This window comes from Tasmannia lanceolata, unplaced genomic scaffold (genome assembly GCF_043159265.1).
Source record: "Tasmannia lanceolata isolate RefF3 unplaced genomic scaffold, GAP_Taslan_0.1 ptg000016l, whole genome shotgun sequence".
NCBI classification, from domain to species: domain Eukaryota; kingdom Viridiplantae; phylum Streptophyta; class Magnoliopsida; order Canellales; family Winteraceae; genus Tasmannia; species Tasmannia lanceolata.
Genome location: NW_027518693.1, coordinates 5,255,442 through 5,280,496, shown reverse-complemented (window position 1 = coordinate 5,280,496; position 25,055 = coordinate 5,255,442). Strand labels below are relative to the sequence as shown.

At 40.1% G+C, this 25,055-nt stretch overlaps 2 protein-coding genes across 2 annotated transcripts; one reads left to right on the top strand and one right to left on the bottom strand.

Moving 5' to 3' along the window:
• The first annotated feature begins 18,162 nt into the window (after positions 1-18,162).
• LOC143848922 (casparian strip membrane protein 3-like) lies at positions 18,163-19,936 on the top strand. Its single transcript, XM_077357969.1, has 3 exons — positions 18,163-18,491; positions 19,224-19,347; positions 19,451-19,936. The coding sequence occupies exons 1-3, from the start codon at positions 18,265-18,267 to the stop codon at positions 19,664-19,666; spliced, it is 567 nt and encodes a 188-aa protein (XP_077214084.1). The 5' UTR covers positions 18,163-18,264; the 3' UTR covers positions 19,667-19,936.
• Positions 19,937-21,128: 1,192 nt separating this feature from the next.
• PNSL2 (PsbQ-like 2) lies at positions 21,129-23,691 on the bottom strand. Its single transcript, XM_077357968.1, has 2 exons — positions 23,142-23,691; positions 21,129-21,442 (listed from the first exon to the last, which is right to left on the bottom strand). The coding sequence occupies exons 1-2, from the start codon at positions 23,616-23,618 to the stop codon at positions 21,344-21,346; spliced, it is 576 nt and encodes a 191-aa protein (XP_077214083.1). The 5' UTR covers positions 23,619-23,691; the 3' UTR covers positions 21,129-21,343.
• Between the last annotated feature and the right edge of the window lie 1,364 nt (positions 23,692-25,055).

Below are 25,055 nucleotides of genomic sequence, written 5' to 3'. Positions count from 1 at the left end.
AAAGAATGTTTGATTTTGTTGAGGCTCAAAGGTGTTTGCAAAAGGATTTTTTTTTTTTTAAAAAAAAAAAACTTGGGATTTTGGCATTTAAGGCTCAGGCGTCCAAGGATGGCCTTCTGGTGTTTTGGCATACAAGCTTTTTGAATGGCTAAGGTTCAATGGCTTTGAACTTTTTTTTTCTTTCTCTTTTTTTTTGAGGAGTCCGGCGGCATTTCCTGGCAAGACTTCATCTGCACTGTGCAAGCTAGACTGATTGAATTCCCACTTTTTCTTTGGGATCTCGCACTGATATTCGGGATTCTACGGCTCTGGGTCTTTTATGAATGCTGAAGATGATTTTGAAATTTTCAATCCATTTATCGACTCTGCTTCCTGCGATTCTGACGTTCTTGAGGAGTTGACGTGGGGCATGCTCCCTTCTCCTTTCTTCTCTGGATTCTATCTTATTTTTCTTTGTTCATTCTGATTTTAATTTTTTTGCTTGGATGTGGGGAATGCCCCTACACCTGGAATGTTTTAACTGGAAATTCCATCACAATTTATAGCCCAAGCATTCTTCTTGGGGTTCATGTTCTATGCTCATGACTTTGTTGTCTGAAAGTCTTCTCTCAATTTTTCATTCATTGCATTTGATGTCTGGTATTCTTCATTTGAATTTTTTTTTCTTTCGACCTGATGTCTGAAGCTGAGGGTGACTCACGTTGAACAGTGCCAAGGCACGCTTCTGATTTATCCTCATAGGACCAAGCAACACTTCCTTGAACCCTCTAAATAGGTTTATCGACTCTTTGCACTCTTCGGGAGATTTTGCCAATCCTTATTTCCCGAGTTTCGGATTTCGATACCACTATCCACGGTATCAATTTCATCTTCAAGTGGCTTTGCTCGACGCTCTTCCTCTCGTTTGATTATCTTTCAAATCTCGAGGAGAATTTCATCGGCATCCTCATTCGAGGAGGGTGTCTTAATTTGTTTATTAACATTAGATCCAAGAGTGAGCATATACAAGAATATTGACGACACTGGAATCAAATGTTCTTTTCATTGAATGTTTGAAGTACATACAATGATTTTTGATGCGCCACGATAGGCTCTCCATCAAATTCAGCAAAAGATTGGACATTGGCTCACAATGAGAGAGACCGGTAAACACAACATACTTAGAATTGATACTGACATGGTTAGACTTACCAACTTTGACAGGAGGGTTGGTATACACACTTCAAAACAAATTTCAAAGATGAGACACTTTATCGGAGGCAACGGATTGGCGCTGAAAGTTCAAGGACAACGTGCCTTCATTAATGGCGATAATGATCGGAAAGAGTAATCCTAGAGTTAGAATCTCAGAAGGGAGGGCCTCTTCGGTTTCTGTTGACCCAGCTCAAATTGTTCTTTGGCACCTGACAATGGCAAGGCTTTCTCTGGTATGATATTTTTCTTTTCTCTTCCCAATCATTTTCCAGCCCAAAGGTGGTACAGGTAAAGGTGGTAAGATATATGAAGGGTTGAATGGGTGAAATGGTTCCCATGGTGGGTGTAGGAGGTGCAACACGGTTAGGTGTAGGGTTCTTGGAAGCACTTGAGTTCAAGAAGAATGAGGGGATCCCTGTCTATCAGGTCTTGAATGTCATCATCGTCTCTCATTTCTGTCAAGATGAGATTTTCAGTGTACTCGCCCATCTGGGCAATGTGAGAGGAAAAAGGTACAGCAGACTGGCTAGACCAAGCGAGTTTAGAAATGAAAGCTCTTTTGGGGTTGATGGCAGACGAGTGACTAAGACTCCTTTCATGGACACCACAAACACTAAGCTCAATGAGAATTAATCACGTGGCAATGCAATGCGCAAGTTGAGACAAAAGGTAGCACCAATACATCCTTCCGTTGGGTAAAATCCGACAGCATAACAACTGTACATAAAGATGTGGTACGGCAAGTACATGGTTTGTCAACAAGCCAAAAAGGATGATGATCACACTCAAGGTATTTGGAGAAAATTCGACAGCATAACGGCTATAGTAGGAGATGTGGTAAGGTAAGCACATAGTTTGTCAATGAACCCAAAAGGATAATGATTACGTTCAAGGGTTCTGAAAAGAATCAGCAGCATGACGGCTATACTAGGAGGGTCTCAGCAACTAAACATGAAGAGTATGCCGTCATGATCAAGATAAAGCAGGGCTCTCAGCAAGAACACACACTCCGATAATGATAATGGCAAGATAGACTCACAATCGACATGTGGAACACGGTCTGATCAGGATCAATCAAATGATCAAGCTCACGGAAGACAGATCATGACTAAAAGAGCCAAGAATCTGATGATAATCCACAGAATGGATAGATGGGGAAAAATTGATTAGATTAGAAGGAAACCTAACTAAGAAGCAAGCCCTAATCTAATAATAAATATATACATATATATATATATATACATCCTAACCAGGGGCACCAACCCTAGTCTAATCTAGCGCAGCCAAGAAAATCTTGACCCAGAAGTGTCTGTGAGTGTACTAGATAACGCGGCGGGTAACCACGGTGTGACTTACCCTTCTACACTACATGGGTAGGCTGACTTCTATCCTAGGCTTACATATGCTGGTCGCACATGTTCGTCCTATATGAGTACATATATATAGTGTCCTAGCAAGGGTTCCCTAATTTTGGTTCTAAAGGGAGAAACTAATATATATACATAATATAATGAAATAAAAGTAGGGCCCGGGCATTTCTGCAGGGTACTATGCCTATGACCATACCCTTGATGTATAACGCCAGCACACCCAGCATTATACAAAGTATGTTCATTGCTCATCGGCTGCTGTAGAACACCAGCACACCCAGTGTCTACGGCTGCAGCTCCGGCGCATAGCTCGGAAATAGATACAACGGTTCCCATCTGGTACGCGTCATATCTATTCCCTGAGGCCAATAATGAAAATGATGAAAGAAATAAAGAATATGACAATGTATGATGTGCGATGTGTGAATCCCTTGTTTTATTTACGCGCCTACTTGGTGCCCCTGGATTTCTAACGATAAAGTTCCCATTTAACTCGATTTTGGCCCAAATTTCCTCAAAATTAGTAACAATGGCATTTTTACAGAGTTAGGCAATATTTCAAGAAATCCCCAGCAGAGTCGCCAGCCTGTGGACCCAGATCCGGGACGGGCGTGAGGGGACGGGCCCCCGCGCGAGTCTCTTGATCGTCCACGTGAAGGAGAGCCCCACCAAGGAACTCTCGAAAGAGTGCCCCTCACAGCATGAGCGGCGATGTAAAGTGAGATACCTCTCGATTCGGGGACTAGCCCGAATTCGAGACGCACCTTAAGCAAAGAAAGAGTCGCCATCCAAGGAAGTGGGCCCTGGATCCCATGCTGTGCTCTGTTGCAACAGATAACCAGAGATATAAAATAGGGTTCGTGCCTGATGACGAATGGGGAAGGGATTAGGCGCCCCCAATTCGCCCAAGTGCTAGCACCTGGTCTCTTATGCCATTTATTATTAATTTTGAAGAGTTTTGGGAGAAAATCATGCGAAATGGGAACGAATATCCCCGAGATAACGTCTAGCTAATCATGCACGTCTCGGAGATGAATAAGAAACACACATAAAAGAAGTGAAAGAAGTGTCACCTAAAATATCTAGGTTATGAGTGACATGCCTGATTGGTGTCTAAGTTCTGGTGGGCAAACACATGCATGCTACAGCTAAAGGTATAGGATCTGTACATAAAAATAAGAAAACACAGCAAAACACACAACACAACACGACTCGACACATGACCCGACACGACAAGCCCTAGACTCTAATGCAATACTTGACTCGGACCAGGATGGCCATCCATCCTAGCTGCACTACGTATCCCGGCCTCGGGAAGAATCAGAGCCAACGTAGTTCGGTGCCCTATTCTAAACTACGATGCCTAAAACTCTAGGACCGCTATCCTAGACTCGATCCACTAGACTCGACTGATGTTTAAAGCTTTTTGTGCGATTGCTTAAATTCAAGTGGATTGTAATTTTTAGGACTCTATATGCCCTAACTAATGCAAGTTGATTAGCCTTAAGCTAATGCAGGTGAGCCCTATATCCTATGTGTATCTAGGCTGTGCATTCTAAGGAAAACCATGGGTTGACTATATGCTTCCTAGTCTAGCCATCGGTTCGACTAAATGTCTAACCGATCGACTTGAGGCCTCCTAACTCTAGGGACACTCACACGACAGGACACACCATATCAATACAAATCAGGACCGACTCCTAACTCTAAAACACCCTAAATATCTAGGACAGACTCCTAACTCTAGGGGAAGATCTTTTTTGAAAAGGTTTTGAAGTTTTTTTGTATTTTTTTGGAATATTTGAAATGTTTATTTTTAAAGGTTTGGCTGGACCTGGGATGTGGATCCCAAGCTGCACTACGTACCCTGTTGAAAGGGATCAAGCCAACGTAGTTCGGAACAGAATTCCTAACTACTCTGCACATAACTCAAGATTTTTTGAGATTTTGATTTTTAAAATGTTTTTGGATTTTGAATTGTTTTTGAGATGTTTTTGAATTTTCAAGTGTTTTTGGAATGTTTTTGTTGTTTTCAAGTATTTTTGAAATGTTTTTGTTGTTTTTTGACACCAGAGAATAAAATCCTATCATCATAAGGGTAGGGAGACTTCTGGAATCCCGCAAAGGTTGGATAGCATCCTATGCTTTGCGGGGGAACGAACAGGAAAATAACTCGGCAAGGGTTGGACAGCATCCTATACCTTGCAGGAGCGGGTAAAGATCAAGACTTGATGAGAGGATGGACAGAATCCTAACCCCTATGATGATAGGAAAAACTCCTGGACTGACTGAAGGACTGACTCCAGTGCTGAAGACTGTTATAATTACTATTCACAACTACTATTCACGACTACTATTCACGACTACTATTCAAAGCTACTATTCAAAGCTACTATTCAAAGCTACTATTCAAAGCTACTATTCAAAGCTACTATTCAAAGCTACTATTCAAAAGTACTATTCAAAAGTACTATTCAAAAGTACTATTCAAAAGTACTATTCAAAAGTACTATTCACAGTAGGACCTACCAAGTACTATTCATACATCGGCGGGCCCCACACAAACGGGTCCCACATCGGCGGGCCCCACATCAGCGGGCCCCACATCAGCGGGCCCCACATCGGCGGGCCCCACACAAACGGGTCCCACATCGGCGGGCCCCACACAAACGGGTCCCACATCGGTAATTGGAAACGAAATAACAATTAAATATTCCACCGAAAGAAAAATAATAATACTTAATTAATAGTAATCATCGCGGTCAAAAAAAATTAATAATTTAATAATATTAATAACCGACAAAAATAATAATTTAAATAAAATAATCATTACGGTCAAAAAACAATAATTAATCACCGACAAAATTAATAATTTAATAATATTAATCGACGAAAATAATGATTTAATAATATTAATCGACCTGGTACTGTTCACGCAACCTTTACTATTCACGAAAATAAAAATTTAATCCTATTACTATTCAAACAGCTGTTACTATTCTCGATAATTTAATATTAATAATCAACGAACAGTCAAACATGCAATGATGAAACGACAAAAAAAAAATTAAAAATAAATAAATAAATAAACATAAAAAATGAAAATACCTGAGCGTAAGGGTGGCCGGAGTTGGGGCCGGATTCCGGCACAGCCGGTCGGAGGTGGTGATGATCGGACTCCGACGAAATTTCTGTCGGAGAAGAAGATCCTTCTCTCTCTCTCTTTTCTCTCTGCAGATCTCTCCTTCTTTCTTTTTTTTTCTTTTTTTTAAAAATAAAATAAAAAAATAAAATAAAATAAAATGAAGAAGAAGAAGTTGGAAGTGGGGTGGAGGAGATGGTGGTAGGGCTGGAAATGGCCGAATAGTGGTGGTTTGGGTTTTGCAGAGGAGAAAAGGGGAAAATGAAGGAGAAGGTGGAGATGGTTCGACGGTGGTGATCGGATTCCGGCAAGCTTGCCGGAATCAATGGAGGTGGTGGCTGTTGGTGGTTGTGATTGGGTGAAAGCTCGATCGGAGGTGGTGATGAGGGAAAATATGGGCGGCTCCGGTGGGATGTGGTCGGAGGAGTTGGGTTGCAGAAATAGGATGGAGGCAAAGATGAGGTGGTGGCCGATCCGATCGGAGCTCCGGCACCGTTGCCGGAGGAGAAGCTCTCTCTCTCTATCTTTTTTTTTGTCTTTTACCAATGAGCTCTCTCCCTTTCGTTTTTGATTTTTTTTTTATATAGGTTAAAATAACCTGTTGATATCCCCGCACCCCCATTTGATGGGCGCACAAAAATGATAAGGCGCGCCCGTAACCTTTGTCCCATTCGGTCCAGGTTCGGCCCCACCCAGGATAAATCACCCCCCTTCTGCGCATTTACACTACAGCACCGTCTTAGCTCGTTTGCTAGGCAAACGCGATCGGATTTCGACGAAATTTTGCGGGGACCTAGCTGGGACCCAAAGCTAGCCTAGGGTTAAGTTTGGGACCCTAACTCATTGATTTGATGGGGATTTTTGCAAAACTGGAAGGGTTTAGGGCACGGTCAAAATGGGGTGTCTACACAAAGGCAATGATGAGACAACTTGGAGCCCACCTTTGCATCCAGGAGATTTGCTTAGTCCCATTAGCTCGTCATTTAGGTAGTGCTATTAGAGAGTCTTTGACTCATTTGTGTTTTAGTGGTATTATTAGAGTCTCTGACTCATTTATCTTTTGTGGTATTAATAGAGAGTCTTTGACTCATTTGTCCTTTTAAGGATATTATTAGGGAGTCTTTGACTCATTCCTCCTTCTCTTTTGATAGAGTTGTTAGAGAGTCTTCGACTCATTTACCCCCTTTTCTTTGGTTTTTTTTAGTTAGGAGTTTCTCCTTAGTGTTGTTATCGCTTTTATTCTTTAAGGACTAGCACGGTCTCATTAGAGCTTTGCCTTTTGGGATCTTAGATCATTTCTTTATCCTTGATAATTAGCTTATCTGGTTTAGGGGTTTCCCCTATTGACCATAGGATTTGGCCCTAGGGTGTTGCTTTGTGTTTTCCCTTAGGTCTTTAACCAAAAGGGTGAAAACCTTTAAAAATCCAAAAACATTGGAAAAGCTTTAAAATCTCAAAATCATTGAAACATTTAAAACTCAAAAACATTAGAAATTTAAAACATAAAAAATATTTGAAAACCTTAAAAAAAAACCTAAAGTGTTGAGTGTTTTAGAAATAGTAATTAGGAGAGTTCGATTTCGAACTACGTTCCTCTTTCACGAGGTACGTAGTGCAGCTTGGGATCCTTATCCCAAGTCCAACCAAACTTTGTAAATAAACTTTGTAAATCTTTCAAAAATCATTCAAACGACTTTAAAACCTTGTTTTCAAAAAAGATCTTCCTCTAGAGTTAGGACTTTGTCCTGGATAAAGAGTTTTAGAGTTCAGGTTTAGCCTTTGATTTGTTGTGTGCTTGTTTGTGCTTGTTTTAGAGTTAGGGGTTTGTCCTAGAGTTATAGGAGTGCCTCCGTCAGGTTAGTTGGTGATTCACATCACCGACTGATGACTAGGTCTAGGATGCGTTGGTCCGCCCTTTGTTTTTCTTAGGAAGCACAGCCTAGTTACACATAGGTTGTAGGAACTACCTGCATTAGCTTAGGGCTAACTTGTATTTAGTTAGGACATATAGGATGTCCTGAAATCCACAATTCACTGGAATCTAAATAATCGCTCAAGAAGCTTTAATAACTAGTCTGGTATTTTAGATCGAGTCTATGATAGAGGTCCAGATGTCTTAGGCATCATAGTTTAGAATAGGTGCGAAGAACTACGTGACTCTGATTCTTGTGGAGGCGGGGATACGTAGGCTTCTTTGGATAAACATCAGACCATCCAATGACTCGGGTTAAATCGTTTAGAGTCCTAGGATTTGTTGTTTTGTTATGTTGTGTGTTTTGCTATGTTTTCTGACTTTCCTGCACAGAATTTATACCTTTAGCTGTAGTATGCATGTGCTTGTCCATCAGAACTTAGACACCCATTAGGTATGTCACTCATAATCTAACTGTGCTTAGGTGACACATCTTTTATCTTGTTTTGTATATGCTTATTATTTCATCCCCGAGTCATGTATGATTAGGTAGACGTCTTCTCGGGGATATTTCGTTCCCATTTCACATGATTTCGCCCAAAATTCTTTGGAGTTAATGAAAATGGCATAAGAGACCAAGTGCTTGCACTCGGACGAATTGGGGGTGCTCTTCAGACCTTCTTCATTCGTAACCAGGCACGAGCCCATATATATTTATGGTTATCCATTGCACAGAGGATTTGATTTTGGGGTTCCATGGCCTATCCATGGATGGCGACTCTGAGTTATTTTAGGTACGTCCTGGTTTGGGGATTTATCCTTGGATCAAGAGGTATCTAGTTTATATCGATACTCGTGCTTTGCTATGAATGTGGCATCTGTTTCGAGAGTTCCTTGGTAGAGCTCTCATTCATGTGGAGATCGAGAGGATGTAGGGACTCGTTCCCTCATCATCTCTCAGATCGGGGTCCACAGAACCACAGTGGGAAAATTGCAGCCATTGGATTATCCTAACCATCCCCTGAACCCGATGAACTCTTTTTATGGGCCATCGGTTTTGATTCTTTAGCATATTTGTCCATAAGCAAACTTTTGATCTGATGACTAGGAATGTCTTTCTGGGGTGATATTTTAGGCGCCGATCATAGAGATGGGCTGTCACTTGGTCGGTTCGCTCCGACTATACAAACCCAAACATGGAATAATGTTTATTTTGTTCCTTTGATGTGGACCTTTGGCTATATTTAGTTATTGACAGTTCATTTCAACAAAAAATTACATAGTATTCGATGTTCCAATTAGATGATTGACTTCATTTTTTGGGCCACAGGGGATCCGAAGCAAGGACTCAACCCACTGGTCAATTACTTAGAATACATTTTGTGTAACAATTCTTCTCATCTAATAGAAGATCCTATGATATGAACTGATCTTGCCTAGGATCGCAAATCCCAAGTTATTCTATGAAGAGCTGATCTAATTGTATTGGTGTCTATAGTTGATTTCTTCTCTGTACTACTAATGGATGGGCTTATCTCATTGGTATTACAATGAGGTCTAGCCTACTAAAGCATACCTCATGTACATACACAAACTTTTGTAAATAATTTATTCTTTAGAACATGTGGAGTCATATGGCATGGTCATATTTTGATAATGGGACGACGTTTTGTTTTACACTTTCTTAACCAACATTGAAAGGCTATTACAATTCCCAAAAAGCTCTCAGTAGGCGATCATAGAAGTGTAAAACAAAGTGACTTGTTCCACTATCAAAATATAACCTTGGGGATACTATTTGTGTATAACATTCGGGAAGTGATATTGGCGAAAATGGAAGGTTTTTGGATCTTTTTGACGAAATGGAAGATATATTAGCGGAATTAGATATTCAGTTGATCCATGTTAGAAGGTCTGCTAACGAGAAGGTGGATGTGTTGGCTAGAAGAGGGATGATATGCAACTCAATGAATTGGTCTGATCAATTTCCTATTTGATGTCCTTTTCATTGTGTAATTAGTTTTTTATTTTTTGTTCTGTAACTTCGGGAATTCCCTTTCGGGTGTCCCTTCTGATTCTTGTATAATACTTGCCATTTCAAAAAAAAAAAAAACAACATTCGGGAAGTGATATATCCGCCTCTTTTGATTGCTAAGGAGACTAAGCGCGTGTAAATGGCAATCAGGCCCATTGAATTCTTCTGACGTCAAGTACATCCAGCCCCACTTTTGTCATTGATACACTGGCTCCTAGTGTCCCCGGTAATCAAAAGGGGCAGATATATCACTTCCCTAAGAGTCATCTTATATGAAGATGTCGCACCCTAGTTTTGATATTGGGACTCCTCACTTTACATTTCTCTTTTCCTTGTACAGTTTACAAAAAGCTGTCAACAAACTAGGCGAAGAAGTTCAAAATATAAAGTGGGGCTCTTGCGGCTAAAATCTTAACTGGCACTTGGAGATGGTCCCACGCTTAGGTAGCTCCTGAAGATAACCTACGCTTAAAGAAAACACGTCAGAAAGGACCGGAGTTGGACTTCTCGGGGTTAAGTCAGGGCAATAGTATCAACTTATTTTTTTAGCAGATTTTGTCTTATTCATTTGATGTGTGCGTTCTCTCCTGCAAAAGTGAGCCGCGAAATAGCTTTTCGTGAAATTGCCTAGCAAATCCCACAAAAAATAGTCACTCCACTCTCTATTTATGCTTTATAATTGGAAATTAATAATGATATTTCAACAATGTTTTTGTTGTCTTTTTTGCTTTACAACTAGCTTTTGGACTTTGTCATCTCTCCATTTTCACTCTCCCTTGCACCATCTATGTTTTGTCTCTCTAAGTTCTCAAATAAGGCAAATTCCTTGTTGTTTGAAGAACCCTCTACTTCAATCGGTCTTTTTCCACGAGAAGCAAACATGAGATGACAAATATTGTGTTCCGTTATGATTCCGAATAGTTATCCTGAATTCAAGTTGATAATGTTTGGCTTCTTCCTCGGAGAAAGACGACAATAGAAATCCCGATCATGGTGGATCAGATCATCCAGACATAGGACACAAAAAGAAACTCTCTGGATATTTTATATCTTTCTTTTTGAATGATATCTCAATTTCATCTACGTTTTCATTAGATATCTTTCTTATTTGAATAGAGAATATCACATAGCTAGCAATATAAAACCTATTTCAGAGAAAATTATTCATTGTTTTTAGTTTTCAATGAATTTGGAAGTTTCAGTGAAAGCTACATTACTATATTTAAACCCCCCATGGCCCTGTTTGGCTTGCGAGAAATACTTTTTTGATGGAAAAAATTTCTCTAATTTTTTTTCATTCTACAATTTAGAGAGAAACAATATGATTATGATTAATTTAGAGGGATATTATCATAAATTGAAGGTCTCTTTAAATAAAAATTAAAAATTAAATAGTGTTGGTTTAAGTTATTGTGTGTAGAATGTGTAAGAAATTTTAGAAATATTTTTCTTTTCCCAACTTTTCCGAAAAATTCTTGCAATTCAACTTGTTCTCCCTTTCTCTGTGTAGGGTGTCATGGTTCAACCAACTTTCTCAACTTTCTCACCTGTCATAATCTTTCTCGAGGAATGCGAAGATGCCATTCAATCCTTTGGCATTCTAGAAGTTTTTATTTTTAGCCGCCCTTTTTCTATCATTCATATAGTTCACCGGCCTAACTTCTAGAAGCATTGCAACTGTTTTTTTCATTATATCAAATTTGAGAGCTGATATTTTAAAGTTTGCAACCCCCCTTATTTGGTGACCGTTAAAAAGCTCAAAGGATTGATGTAAGGGTTTTCATATGAATCTATTTTTTCTTAACGGTAAAGAATTGAATTAATAATGAAAACCGGGAGACACCCCGGTGATTGAGCTGATCAAGATGATACAACCAATAAACAGTTAGTAGGAGAAAGAAAACCCAACCGGGATAAAATTGTCACCGGGGAAGAAAATAAAAAAAACTCTCCAAAGATGCCCTAGCTACTCCATTTCTAGTTAGCCGACTGGCTTCACTATTCGGTGATCTTCTGACGAGATGGAAAGAGATGGAGGATTCCTCTACTCGATCCAATATCTCATCAACCCACCGTGCAAAATCTCCGAGGGTTGGAGATCCTTCCGCTTAACCATTTTAGGACATTGAGGGAGTCACCTTCCACAATCACCCGATTGAGGACATTAGGGTCGAGTAAAGTGGGTGTAAATTATCACCCACCACCTTCCTTTTATTTAGCTTATTTTCTTTCAATGTAAAATGGGTGTAAAATAAAATGCTTAAAATGGACCAAAATTTGTATTTTATGATTTCATGTCAAAAGAAACATAGCGCACGATCATGTTTTGATAAAGAGAAGAACTCGTCCTTGTTTACTTTCTTTTAACCAGCTGTCAATGGCTGCTACAATTCTCCCAATAACCTCTTAACAGGCAATCTGAGAAATGTAAAACAAGGTGTGTCTCCCATTATCAAAACACTGTTGTGCTGATATGTTGCCTTATTCATAAAGAAAGATACTAAGTTTTATGATTAATTTTTTGTGCGGTAGAAGTAGAGTACGTCTGAGCTACAAGGTATTTAATACTTATCAAGAAATTTACTTGCATAATATTGGATAGCTACAATGAAATTTACATTTATAAAGTATTTAATAGTTAAATAAGCTTTACATTCATAAGGTCTTAAATAACCTCGCCCGAGTATTTACATTGTATGTAGTACATATATCTTAATAGCTAAAGAGAAGATTTCATTTGTCAGGTTTTAAATAGCCTCGGGAGGCTAATCAATTAGTTTGCCCATTTATATATGTAGGGAATCTAACCGGGTAGAACTCACCCCTAAAAGCTAGCTGTTAGAGGAAGGGTCCCCATTCCCTTATAACCAATCCACATCCATTTCACATGTCCGATGTGGGACTATTGCTTTTGCGTGGAACCCCAACAATATATAATAAGTACAGATAAATAGGTTGGAAATTTTAATATCAAGCATAAGTATTTAAATAGTGTTGGGGGATGAGCATGACACCCCATGTTTTCTTTTTCCCATTATACATTATATATGAGGAATGATAGTCTGAAGGCACCCTTGCAAAAACCAATTACAAGGGCATCCCTATCGGTCCTTATAAGCAAAGTGCATTTATGGTTATAGTTGTCAACGTAATCTCCATATTTTTTTGTACACATATAAATGCACTTTCTTGCTGTGGACCAATGAGGGCGCCCCTGTAACTAGTTTTTGCAAGGGCGCTCTTCAATCTATCATTCCTCACTTCTTTAATAGAACACAAATTCTCTTTTAATGTTTCCTTTTCTCACTTTCGAGATCTCTATCCTGGGATTGAAGTGCTTTCAATTCGGGTGAGTCCTTGATCCAATCACTAAGTTCCCTTTGTTATTGAGAGAGTAAGTCAAGTAATATGATAGCTCTTTGATTATGAGATTCCTTCCAACTAATGAAATGGTATTTTTGCATAAATCAGGCAAGTTCGGCTTGGGTGTGATCAGCTTAAGTAAGAAACTGTGCATCTTTTACTGTTTCGTCATTCTTTTAGTTAGTCTGCTTTGAGTGCTGAGTTTTACGTCTTAAAATATTCAGAACGGATTATGAAAATCAGTAGAGACCTATCTTTGATTGGGCAGAGTTGATGCCTAAAATATTCAGAGTCAGCTGCCATATTCGCTTCTTGCCATATATGGGTAATTCTCCAAGAATCAAAGCTAGAGAGAAGCTCTTTCATTTTTTCCAATGTGGGATCTTTCACCAAGGGCACTTGTAAGTGCCAGCAATTATATTGACTGCATTTAATGAATCGGATTCAATCAACAAGCTTCTGATTTGCTGATTACGAGCAAGGATGAGGCCTTGGTGTATTGCCTCAATCTCAATATCTTGGATGTCTTCAGGATCAGCATTTATGGAGAACATGCACACTGGTCGGCCAGTCTTATCCCATATAGTACCTCCAAGAGCATCATTGTCTACACTTTGTGGGGCGTCAGTGCTTATTTTATCAACACCATCATCTGGTGGGATCCATCTGCACTGGTTCGAGCTTGGGGCATGATGAAAGAGGGGGATGTTGAGATTGTGCCCAATTTGACTAGCTCTCTCATCCAGCGGGTCATCAAGCCGAAGGTGCAGAATCCTTTCTCTTGTTTGTACGAGAATTGTTCTGAGAACTGTTTGCTTGTGCCTAGCTGAGTTGTCACTAATCCTTTTATTCCTTTCCATCATGAAATAATTGTTCTATTGAAGAACAGAATGTAAACAATGTTAGTAAAAAGTTTTCTTCAATGCGGCGAGATAAGGAACGGACTAGGTCGCTCTCTTTAAGGTGAATTTGTGCCTTTACAAAAATTGATTCCGGTGCAGCAGATCGGATCACAATCACTTCTAAAATACAATGGTGTCAATTCTAACGAACTGCATGATTGAAATGATTTGAACCACCTAAGGGAACACTCCGATTGCCCCCAAAAAATTTAGAAAAAAAAGAAGATAATAACAGTAACACACATGGATATAGCACAAGTGTGTTATATAACCAAAGTCCTCTCCGGTCCCTCGTTTTCGTCTTCTCATTCACAGAGAAAGAGAAGTGAGATGCTATGTATAAGAATGAACGTTTTCTCTACTTTTCAATCCGGGACTAAAACCTTTGGGAGGGAAGTGACAACTCACTTTTTAAAACTATGTGGCAAAATGGTAAATAAAACAAACCTTTTGAAATACGAACATATTTCACTTTTGTATTAAAATAACAAAAGAGTCCACTTCTGTATTAAAATACCAACATTACAAGTGCACTTCGGGGGATGCTCCAATTTGGCAATTCTAGGAATGAGAGAAAGTGAGAATACACCATGCAGACGCAACTATTTAATCTTATACATGAGATTGGTCAGTCTCCATGGCTCGTCACATATCCCTTTGACCCAAGAAATTATTCTAGAGGAATTTCTTTCCACTCGATCAAAATCACATCGCCTATGTCTAATCCATTAAGAGTTGACAATTTGATTTAGAATGTGGCAATTGAGCAACTTGGAATTCAGCCTAAGAAGTAGGAATTCTCCACCCAAACATGTTGTTTGGATTCGTTGGATAAAGCTGAAGTTTGACTTTATTAAACTTAATGTTGATGGTACTACCGAGGGAAACCTAGGTATTGCCGGAGAAGGTGGTTTTTTTGTGATTCTAGTGCTTCTGTTATCCTTGATTTGGCGCATTTCTATGGTATATACTCTAAAAGGCAAGCCAAAACTTAGAGCATTGGAATTCATTCTTGCGAGGCAATGAATATCCAGCATGTGATTATTGAGTTGGACTGCCAAATCTTATAGAATATAATAGCAATCGAGGCTAATGTCGCATTAAAAATATTTACATAAACACCACTCATAAAGCATGAGAACCAATGTTAGGAGATCTTAAACCTTAACGTAACTATTTTTTTCAATAACAATGAAGCACCTTTAGCTAGTTGTTGATTTTTGTGGACTGTTGGGCCATGTTTGGTGACCATGATTTTTTTTTTCAAGGAATATCAGTGTTGCTGCTCAAATCTGGCTGGGCATAAGAATGGCTCTGATGTGCTAGTCCCCACCTTCGGTCTGGCGCCAGTGGAAGAGTGATGATGATCTCGCCCTATGACCTGTGCTCATAGACAAAAAGGTAGGGATACCCGGAGTGGGAATTTCGAAGAAACCCTCCAACGCTCGAGTCAGGTAAGAGGCAATAGAATGAGAGCCGAAGAACTAGGGGAGAGAGGTGGCTCGGTGGTCAGAGCATATCGTGCGCACCTGGGCAAAGAGTAGTGGCGTCGTATTACCTCTAGAATGGAGTGGAGGGTTCCCTTTTATAAGCAGAGGTTCAGTGTCTCGCGGGTGTGTAATGTGACAACGACTTGGCGCTCTCTGATCGCAGGTACGGGAGCCGGCACTAGCATGGTACGATGATGGCAAGTCGATGAGGTGATGTGACATGGGCAGTGTACTATCCTCGCAGGAGCCAATCTAGTGGCTGGCAGGAAATGGGGGCTCCGAAGAGCCCAAGCTGGCAACAGGCCTGGAGTTGGTGTTGATAGGATTGCGTGCGGCTTTGGGAGGATTCAATGGTAGCAGGTAGGCGAGGGGACGTTATACGGTCTCCAAGAATAATGAGTCAGCGAGTTGTGAGTGATGTCGTGTTACAATTGTCGGATGCTCTGGCTCGGCCGACAGCCACGGGAGCTCGGCGGGCTCTACGCTTTGGTCCTACCGCTCGGCGGCAGTAGGCTGTGAGTAGTTGGTTACCGGCCATCCGAGGGCTATGCTCTCAGCCGAGGTATTGGGAAGGCCATGTGTCGGCACTTGGCTGTGAACCTCAGCGTTGACGGCCCCTCTTGGCTAGGTTCTTTTGGTTTCGGACTCCACGGGCTGGAGTAGTGACTAGCGGCACTTGGTTAGGGGCTGCGTCCGACTAGTTCAGGTGTTGTGGGCTTTCCGCCACGTGTTGGCATCTGGGGGACCTAATCTTACCCCCAACAATTAGCTTACCAAGTGTTGAGAGAGGAGTAGAGAGGGAGAGAGAGAGAGAATCGAAAGGGCATGAGTGAGGAGATGGAGTAAAGTAGCTGAAGAATAAGGAAAACAAATACTCTATTTTGAGTAGAAATTTTCTTTTCCCTGTTTTTCAGCGGCTTCTCACCCTCTTCTCACTCATGGCCTCTAAATTCTCCCCCTCTCACCCTGTTTGCCTCTCTCCAACTACTTGATAAACTAATTTTCTTTGGAAAAAACTTTCATGGCCTTCCAACATGGCTTTATAGTCGAGACCACCCCAGCAGAGTCGCCACTATGTAATCAAATGATGAAAATGGAGGTTGCATCGTATCTTTTGCACAAGGCCTGCATGAACATGAGAATCCTTTAAAAATACAAAAATGTATACGATGGATTTGGAGCTTTACTAAGGCAATTTCATAATTTTGAATGCACTTGTGTGGTCAGATTTTTTGAATGACATGTAATTCCCCGAGAATTGAAGGCATTGGTAGTTATTTATAATCGATCTAGGACTAGAAGCAAATTCTAGAGGCTAATCAGACTGCTTCATGATGCCTTTGAATGATACTGGAGTGTTGTGGGCCAGTAAATTATCAAAAAATTGTTAATTTTTCATGGATCATACTTCCAACGTTGGAATTTATGCACGTGGGCCCTCCAGAACTCTAACTTAAGTGATGATGTGGCTCCAGTAATGGTTTTGGGACACTGGGGCATGGAGTTGCCACTTGCCCGTAGTTTTGTAAATTTTATTCTGCAAATAAAAATGGGCCACTAACAACAAAATGGAGTGTCGAGATAGACACAAACATGCACACATAGAGAGAGACCCCATCACAACGTATAGCGTTTTTTGGCGAGAGTAGTACTAGGATGGGTGACCTCCTGGGAAGTGTCTCTTTTTATCTTTGAGAGAGAGAGAGAGAGAGAGAGAGAGAGAGAGAGAGAGAGAGATTGTCTATTGATGTAAAATAATTATGTCTAACTCTAGATAATGAGATAATAGATCTAAAATAATTATGACTAATACTAGATGATGGGACAGTATTACTTTACCCTAATCCTAGACCGAGAATTTATATGATGCTCGACCGTCTACTTTGACGGTCGGGCATCATATAAAAACTCTCCTAGACCGTGGGATACTTTAAACCAAAACCATCAATCCTAAGTTTCTAAGCCGTATTAGGGATAAGTCAATCTCCTTTTGTCTGTGTTTTTGGTTGTTTCCAAGACATTGATTTCACTTCATCAATCTAGTGAGCATTGCAAAAGCATTACATCTCACATAACCATTCCTCCTCATTGATGGGTTTATGTATCTATCTTTGACCTGAGGTAAGAAATTGATTAGCCCTTATTAATTCTATGGGTGTAAGCCTATCAAATGAGATGAATTGAAGTTTCAAGAGACAACGGACTTTTCTTCTGGATCCAAGGTTAAAGGTGAAGTTTTCCTAACCCAATATTTCTTGTTCATGCTATTGAGATTGCTGATACCATACACACCCACTCAACCTTTGTTTGTCCCTAAGATTTGCTTACCTTGAACCTAAGATTGAGATAAGTTTCTACTTGGTGAAATAATGAGGGATGAGAGATTCATAAACAAGTGCCCAAGTAGAAAATAACATTTTTTTAGGCTGACCAAGGTCGCATAGGGAGGCATGTTTTGTAAGAGTTGTTTGGAGTACAGGAACCCATTTCCAAAATAGGCATGGTTTGTTGGAGTGGGAAGAAGCTCAAACCCAAAATTAGTTAGAACTTATTTTCATATATGGGCAAGTAAGAGCAGGTATGACTTAAAAAACCCAAAAAATCTTTAGTCAGTGAGATAATATCACAACATCGATCATGTTTTTTAAGTGGTTTGAGAGAAGTGGGTCCTATCCCACTAATGGTTTTCAAACCTAATATGCAACACATGGTTGTATAATCATGTTTCTTTCTCTCCTTGCATGTATAAATGCATTCCCTCCCCTCTCCCATTTATCTCAACCAGTTGTCTAAGGCATCTAAGAAGCCCTAGAATCATCTTTGTGAAAGAGCTTTCAGAAAATTCTTTTCAAGAAAATGAAGGGAAGTGGACCAATTGAAACTGGAGAGGCTTCCAAGGTTTTAACTGCAGCAAGAGGAGGGATGAACAGAGGGATTTCTATCCTGGATTTCATCTTGAGGTTGGTTGCACTCATGGGCACACTAGGGGGTGCAATAGCCATGGGGACGACCGATGAAACGTTACCTTTCTTCACTCAGTTCATCCGATTCAAGGCGAAATACGATGATCTCCCATCATTCACGTAAGTTAGATTTTCATGTTTTTTGATGAATTGTTTTACAATTGGGCACAGTCTATCCGTCTCCCTCCACTGTCCATATCTCACAATTGGGCCCATGAATATTCCATGAAGTTAATTTTCATGGTTGCCAATTCATGCCCTTAGCCCATGCTTGGCTACCGTGAAAAACTATTCCATGGAATATTTGTAGGGCCAGTTGTGAGCATAGTTAGCAAAACATGATTCGGCAGAAAAATCCGAGTTTAATACGGTATTGGTTCAAAAAATGTGGCCTTGGAAACAAAAAAAAGGGGAGTGATAAATCGACTCCCCTTAAAAAAATGTGTTTAAAATTTTGTAATTTACAAAATATAGTGGGGGTAAAGTTGGAAAGTTAGCCAAAATGCTTTTAATATGTTTAAAACGCATTTAAAACGTTTTTCTAAAAAATAATGGAGTTGTTGTTTACTATAAAAGTTTTAAATGGAATATTAAACAGCAAACAATTAAAATGCATTTTTTGAGATGGAGAGACTTGAGAAGATAGGCATGAGATGAGATGAGATGCTATCTTTACCCAGCCAGTTCATTTCTCTCTCTCTCCTTCTGTGGGCCCCTCTCACACAGTCAGGGCCCACCAATATTCCATGGAATAATTTTTTAATGGTTGCCAAACATGGTCTTAAAAGTCTTTGTTTATTTGCTTCTTGCTTATGTTATCTTAACTTCTCTACATTTATCTCTCTCTCTTAGCTTCTTTGTGATAGCGAACTCAATTGTAAGCGGGTATATTGTCCTTTCACTTCCGCTATCCATCTTGCACATTGTCAGGAGCGGAGCAAAGAGCAGTAGAATACTCTTGATTGTTTTCGACACGGTAACTTAACTAAGATTAACCTTAATTATGCATGTCTTAAGGCATGCTCGTTTCAATTTTATACAAAGCATACTTTGTTGAAGAATGTTTAACTTTTTCAAAGGCCATGATGGCGCTCTTGACGGCGGGAGCTTCTGCGGCGGCGGCGATTGTATACTTAGCACACAAGGGCAATGCTCGAGCGAATTGGTTCGCCATTTGCCAGCAATTCAACTCCTTCTGCGAACGGGTCTCAGGCGCTTTGATTGGATCTTTTGGTGGGGCCGTCGTGTTTATACTGCTTATCTTGCTATCCGCCATGGCTATCTCCAGGCGTTGATCCTGTGTCGGTTTTTAATCATGCGTGTATGTGTGTGAGTGTGTGTGCGCGCGCGCTTGTGCCTAGAATCTTATGCAATCCTTCTATCTTTAAATATTTCCCTACTTAATTTTAATATTGGTGTTTAAGCCCTACTCTTGATCGTGGGTTTCATTTTCAACAATGGGTGATGTAATAAAGAAATCAACCCGATGAATGATTCAGCGAGATGGACTTTTCCTAAGACCCTTGTGAGACTCATGATTGGGCATAGTGTGTAACGTCAGTGATCTTGACACTTGAATTCGGTCTGTTTCTATATTGCTTATCCACCGTCCATTTGCATTCTATTGATTATACCGTGAGGATTGTCTATTGAGGAAATATTTTGCAGTTTAATCAGGGATTTCAATGGATCCACCTCGGTTCGGATCCACCTATGTCTCTGTCATGATCTGTTTGGATTGAGAACTTTTTTTTTTTTTTTTTTTCTAAATTTCTTACTTTAAATTTTGGTTTCAAATCGGATAATCCATCAGAGCGTTCTAGGGTGTACCGATTTTAGAGCATTGATGCTGGCCCTCCATTCGGACCTAGGACAGCCCATCGGATATTGTCGCTACGTCTTGCTTTACGATCCAAAATAATTTCCGGACTTTAAATAAGGATCCAATGGAGATGGTCGGATCCAGCTGCAGCTGTTGTGCCCTATTCAATTTTCATTCTAAGCCTTTGGATACATCCGACAGTGTAGGTCCATTACACCCCTAAGTAGAATCTCTTAGGTGGGGCCCACTAGATGAACGGTGTGAGACTACTCTCACAGAATTGAATCTCATGGCTCTGTTCACTTGCCTTCTTGAGAAAGGAAAGGAGAAGAAAGTAAGTCAAATTTTCCCGTGATTAGACATGATTTGACATTTTCCGCCGTTCACTTGTTTTCTCGGGAAAGCGGAATTACACAAGTGGAAAATATAAATAATGGCGTGGAAAACCTCCTTTCTTGCACTTTTCTTCTAAATTTTCTCACCAAAAGGATGAAAAAATCACTTTCCTGAGAAAACCACTTTGCCTGCATACTTTCTTTTCCTTTCTCGGCTAAGTGAACAACGGAATTTTCTCACAGTTTCTTTTCCTTTCTTTTCCAATTTTCCACGTCAGATTCTTTTTCTTTCTTTTCTTTTCCTGCAGCTAGAAAACAAGTGAACAGGGCCATAGGAAATCATCTATGAAGTGCAACTAAAAGGAAAAAAAGTAAGCGGCTGTTTGGTTGTAGGATAGATTGTTCAGGATAAAACATATTCACAGGTTATCTCTTGTTTGTGACACAAATTAAAGCACTTTATCTTTTATAAATGAAATAGCTGTAATTCCAAACAAAAGGCTGAAGCTACACTTACTCTTAGTGTATTTAAGATAAATCTTTTTTCGGGGATAAAAAATAATATGGCATAGAGCTAATCAAGAACAACTTATCATAGAATACAAGCCAACCCAAGATAGTTCTAATGCATAAAACCCATCATGCAATTTATCCTATTCGCATTTGTTGTAACAATAAACAAGTACAAATAATCTTGGGTTAATCCCACAAAATTCAGATTTTCTTTCATTGAGAATTTTACATGGAAATAACAGAAGATGTTGAACTCTTTTTATCATATATGGCACGTGAGAACACACCTGGGATCGGTTCGTCTAGGCTAGTAGTGCAACTAGGTCGTCCAGTGACTTCAACGTCTTCTCGTAGAATACGTATGATTCGTATACCTTCGGGGTACGAACATAATAATCCAACTAAAGAAAGAAAAAAAAAGAATTATATAATAATTAAGAGAATGATTAGGAAGATAATTACTGTTAGATCAATGCCAAAGATCAATTGTTGGGCCGTTCAATCAGGACAATTGATGTTGTAGAAGATCATGAGGCGACCCACATGGGTTTGGTCCCATGCCAAACAAACATCCCATGCATAGGATAAAGGACTATAACAATCAGCGGTTCAGATTTTTTTGCGGAACCCTAGATGAGACTTAATAGATCAATGGCCTAGGATCATATGATCAAGGTTTTGGCATTTATCCTAATTGGGTTAACGGGTGACCAGGGTCCAATCACATATGCACATTCCACAAAGCGGGCCCAATAAACATACGCTACGGAGCCTAATGGTCATCGTCTGTTTAGTATTTTTCAATGATTAATTAAGGGCAGTGATATATCGTTTCAATGAGTAATTGAGGGCAGTGATATAAGCACTGCCCTATATGGGGTTGATTTAAGATATATGGGGTCGATTTATCACTGCCCTTGATTAATGAAGAAAATCTAATTAGTGCCAATATTTTCCATATCACCTGCCTATGGCAAGCAACAAAGTCTATGGGCCCATTTTTGTAAGCTCTTCAAAACCATCTCTCTCAGCGACTTATTTGAAAATCTAGAAAAATGTGTAAAATAGTTCAAGTATTCTAGCTGGATGGAATTTTCATTCTTCTTTCTTTATTATTTTTTATTCTTTCTATCAAATTCAAATAAAAATTAGCATGTTTTTATGACTGCATATTTGGAAATATCATTAATAAGTGGCTTATCTCTATTCAAGTTCTATACATACATTTTAACAAATTCTTGTATTTTCTAAAACAAATTGGTATTGACACCCATAAATTTATGCATTTTCCACCTTGTTAATTACTTTGTCTTATTTGATTATTTTTTATTGTTTTATATATATATATATATATATATATATATATATATATATATATAGGAAAAATTGAAATGAGTGTCATGCCTAGTTTTGAGGGTATGTTTACCAGTCCTCTTTCCTTTTCGTAAATATTAAGGAAAAATACACTTAGACCCCCTGTGGTTTCTGACACATTCAACTTAACCCCTAATGTTTAAAAAGTTACAAGTAGACCTCTGTGGTTTCAATTTGTATAAGGTAGGCCCCCTCAATTGACGGTTCAGCCATAGATTGAAGGGTTAGGATGATTCGATGGAGCTGATTTTTTGGGCACACCATATCTATGTCAGGGCCCATCAAATGAACGCTTTGGATCATCCAAACAATGTGGGGCCATACCCGAATCAAAACACTACCAAAAACACAGTGGGCCCACATTGGTTGGATGATCCAAAGCGTTCATTTGATAGGCCCTGACATAGATAGGGTGTGCCTAAAAATTCAGCTCCATCGGATCATCCTAACCCTTCAATCTATGGCTGAACCGTCAATTGAGGGGGCCTACCTTATACAAATTGAAACCACAGAGGTCTACTTGTAACTTTTTAAACATTAGGGGTTAAGTTGAATGTGTCAGAAACCACAGGGGGTCTAAGTGTATTTTTCCCTAAATATTAAGTTCCATTTCAAATTTAGAATGAGCCCAACCCAAAGCCCATTTACAATGGGGCCCTCACCATAGGCCCATCTTAAACTGACTTATGTTTGTGCATGCGGCCATACTCAAAAGAAAGGACTCACCTCAGCCATGTTATCCACCAACTCGTTAGCAGTTTTCACATAAGAACTCCGGCGACTTTCCGGCAATGTCGCAAACGCATTTTTCAAGTCCGCGGAGAGGTAAGAAGACTTGAGGCGAATGTAGAAGATGACATACCTCCAAGACATGGTATCCAACATATGCCTCATGGCTTTGAGCCCCTCAGCCGTCTGCCGGATTCTATCCACGGCTTCTTCCGGCGAAAGCCCGGGTTGGAAGAAGCGTTCTTTAATAAAGGAATGTGTCCCCCAACTATAGGCTAGGGCAATCGGGGCCGCATTGAGTCCGAGAGTTGTAGAGGCCGCTATGACTGTGGAGATGACTAACTGCCGGCGAGTCGCCGGAGTATCGCCGGATGATGAGGCTCGGAAGGATGGTTGTAAGGGAGTTTTGGGGTCCTTTTGTGGGGTGGTCACTTGAGAATGGAGCAAGAGGAGTTGTTTAGCTAGGGTAGCCATTGGGGGGAAGGGGGAGCGAGGTGTTGAATAGGAACTACAAAAACTAGTTCAAAAGGATTGTGTGATCAAGTTGGCCTTTGCAATGAGGAGGAGCCATCTTTTTGCCGCGTGTCACACAATTATCTTGTTTGTGAGAAAGGAAAATGAAGGGAAATTTGTTTTTTTTTTTTTGTTTTGTTTTTTTTTAATGATTGACCGAAATGCCCCTAATGTGACTCTTCACACATCCTTACCTTGAAAATTGTATCTTTAACCATCCATGTTGATGTCCTATGTGGGGACTCAAGATTAATTTTAATTCACCTTTAAAATTGAATCTTAACCATCAATGTAGAGTTCCGCATGGGACATCTGTGTCATATCGTGACCGATAATCTGGTGGACCCTCATTAGTCGAACCTCATGGTCCTGGTCCCATGCCGAACAGACGTCTCCTAATTTGACAATTTACAAATACAGTCGTCTAGTTTGACAATTTAGTTTGAGTAAATTTTGTCTTGCCATCAATTTGTGACCAAAAATTACTCGGTAGAATTATTTTCCTCATAAAATGACTAAAATATCCTTATATTTGGAAACGATAAAATTTTAGGGAAGTGATGTATCCGCCCTTTTGATTACTTGGGACACCCGGTAAAAGTGTACGTGGCAATCAGCCCCATTGAATCCTTATGACATGAAGAACATCAGCCCCTCTGCAGCCATTATTTACACTGCTGCTGCCTGGGTGTACCAAATAATCAAAAGGGGCGGATTTATCACTTTCCTAAAATTTACCTCAGGTAAAAACCTTGATTTAATTTGACAAATGTTAAAAGTATCCCATTTTTAGCCATTCCCACTAGGGGTGCAACTTGGGTCGGGCTCAACCCAAACCAGACGGGTTTAACCCGATTTTGGCAGACGCTTTACGCCCAATCATTCCGGACAACGATTGCATCCTCTGTCTTACCGCGGCTGCTGGCACAGAGTTAGCCGATGCCCCATGAGTAAGTTGCTTGAACACCAATCTTTTCTCTAAGGCCAAAACCGCCCCGTGAATCTGGGTCTCGGTCGCTCACGACGTTCTCGGGGATGCCCCATTCAGCACATTCTTGATGAACAGCCTTGCCGACTCAGCCGTTGGGTTGGGTTGGCATTTCCTCGTGTAGGATTGGAAAGCCATCCCTATTTAAGTTCGGGCCGGGTTAGGGTTGAGGTCTTGGCAACCCGTGCCCGACCTACAACCTCTAATTTTATCTTGATTTTCTTTGGGTTACATTTTTTTCTTCTAACATTCTATTTGGCCCTAGGTGAAACCGAACCCAACCCGACCCGATCTGGGGTTAGATGGGTTAGGTTAGAGTTTACTATCCTCAACTCGAGGCGATTGGGTTAGGGTTGAGGGAATGCTATCTTGGGTTGGCCTAGGGTTGCCTCAACCCGATCCAACGCGAC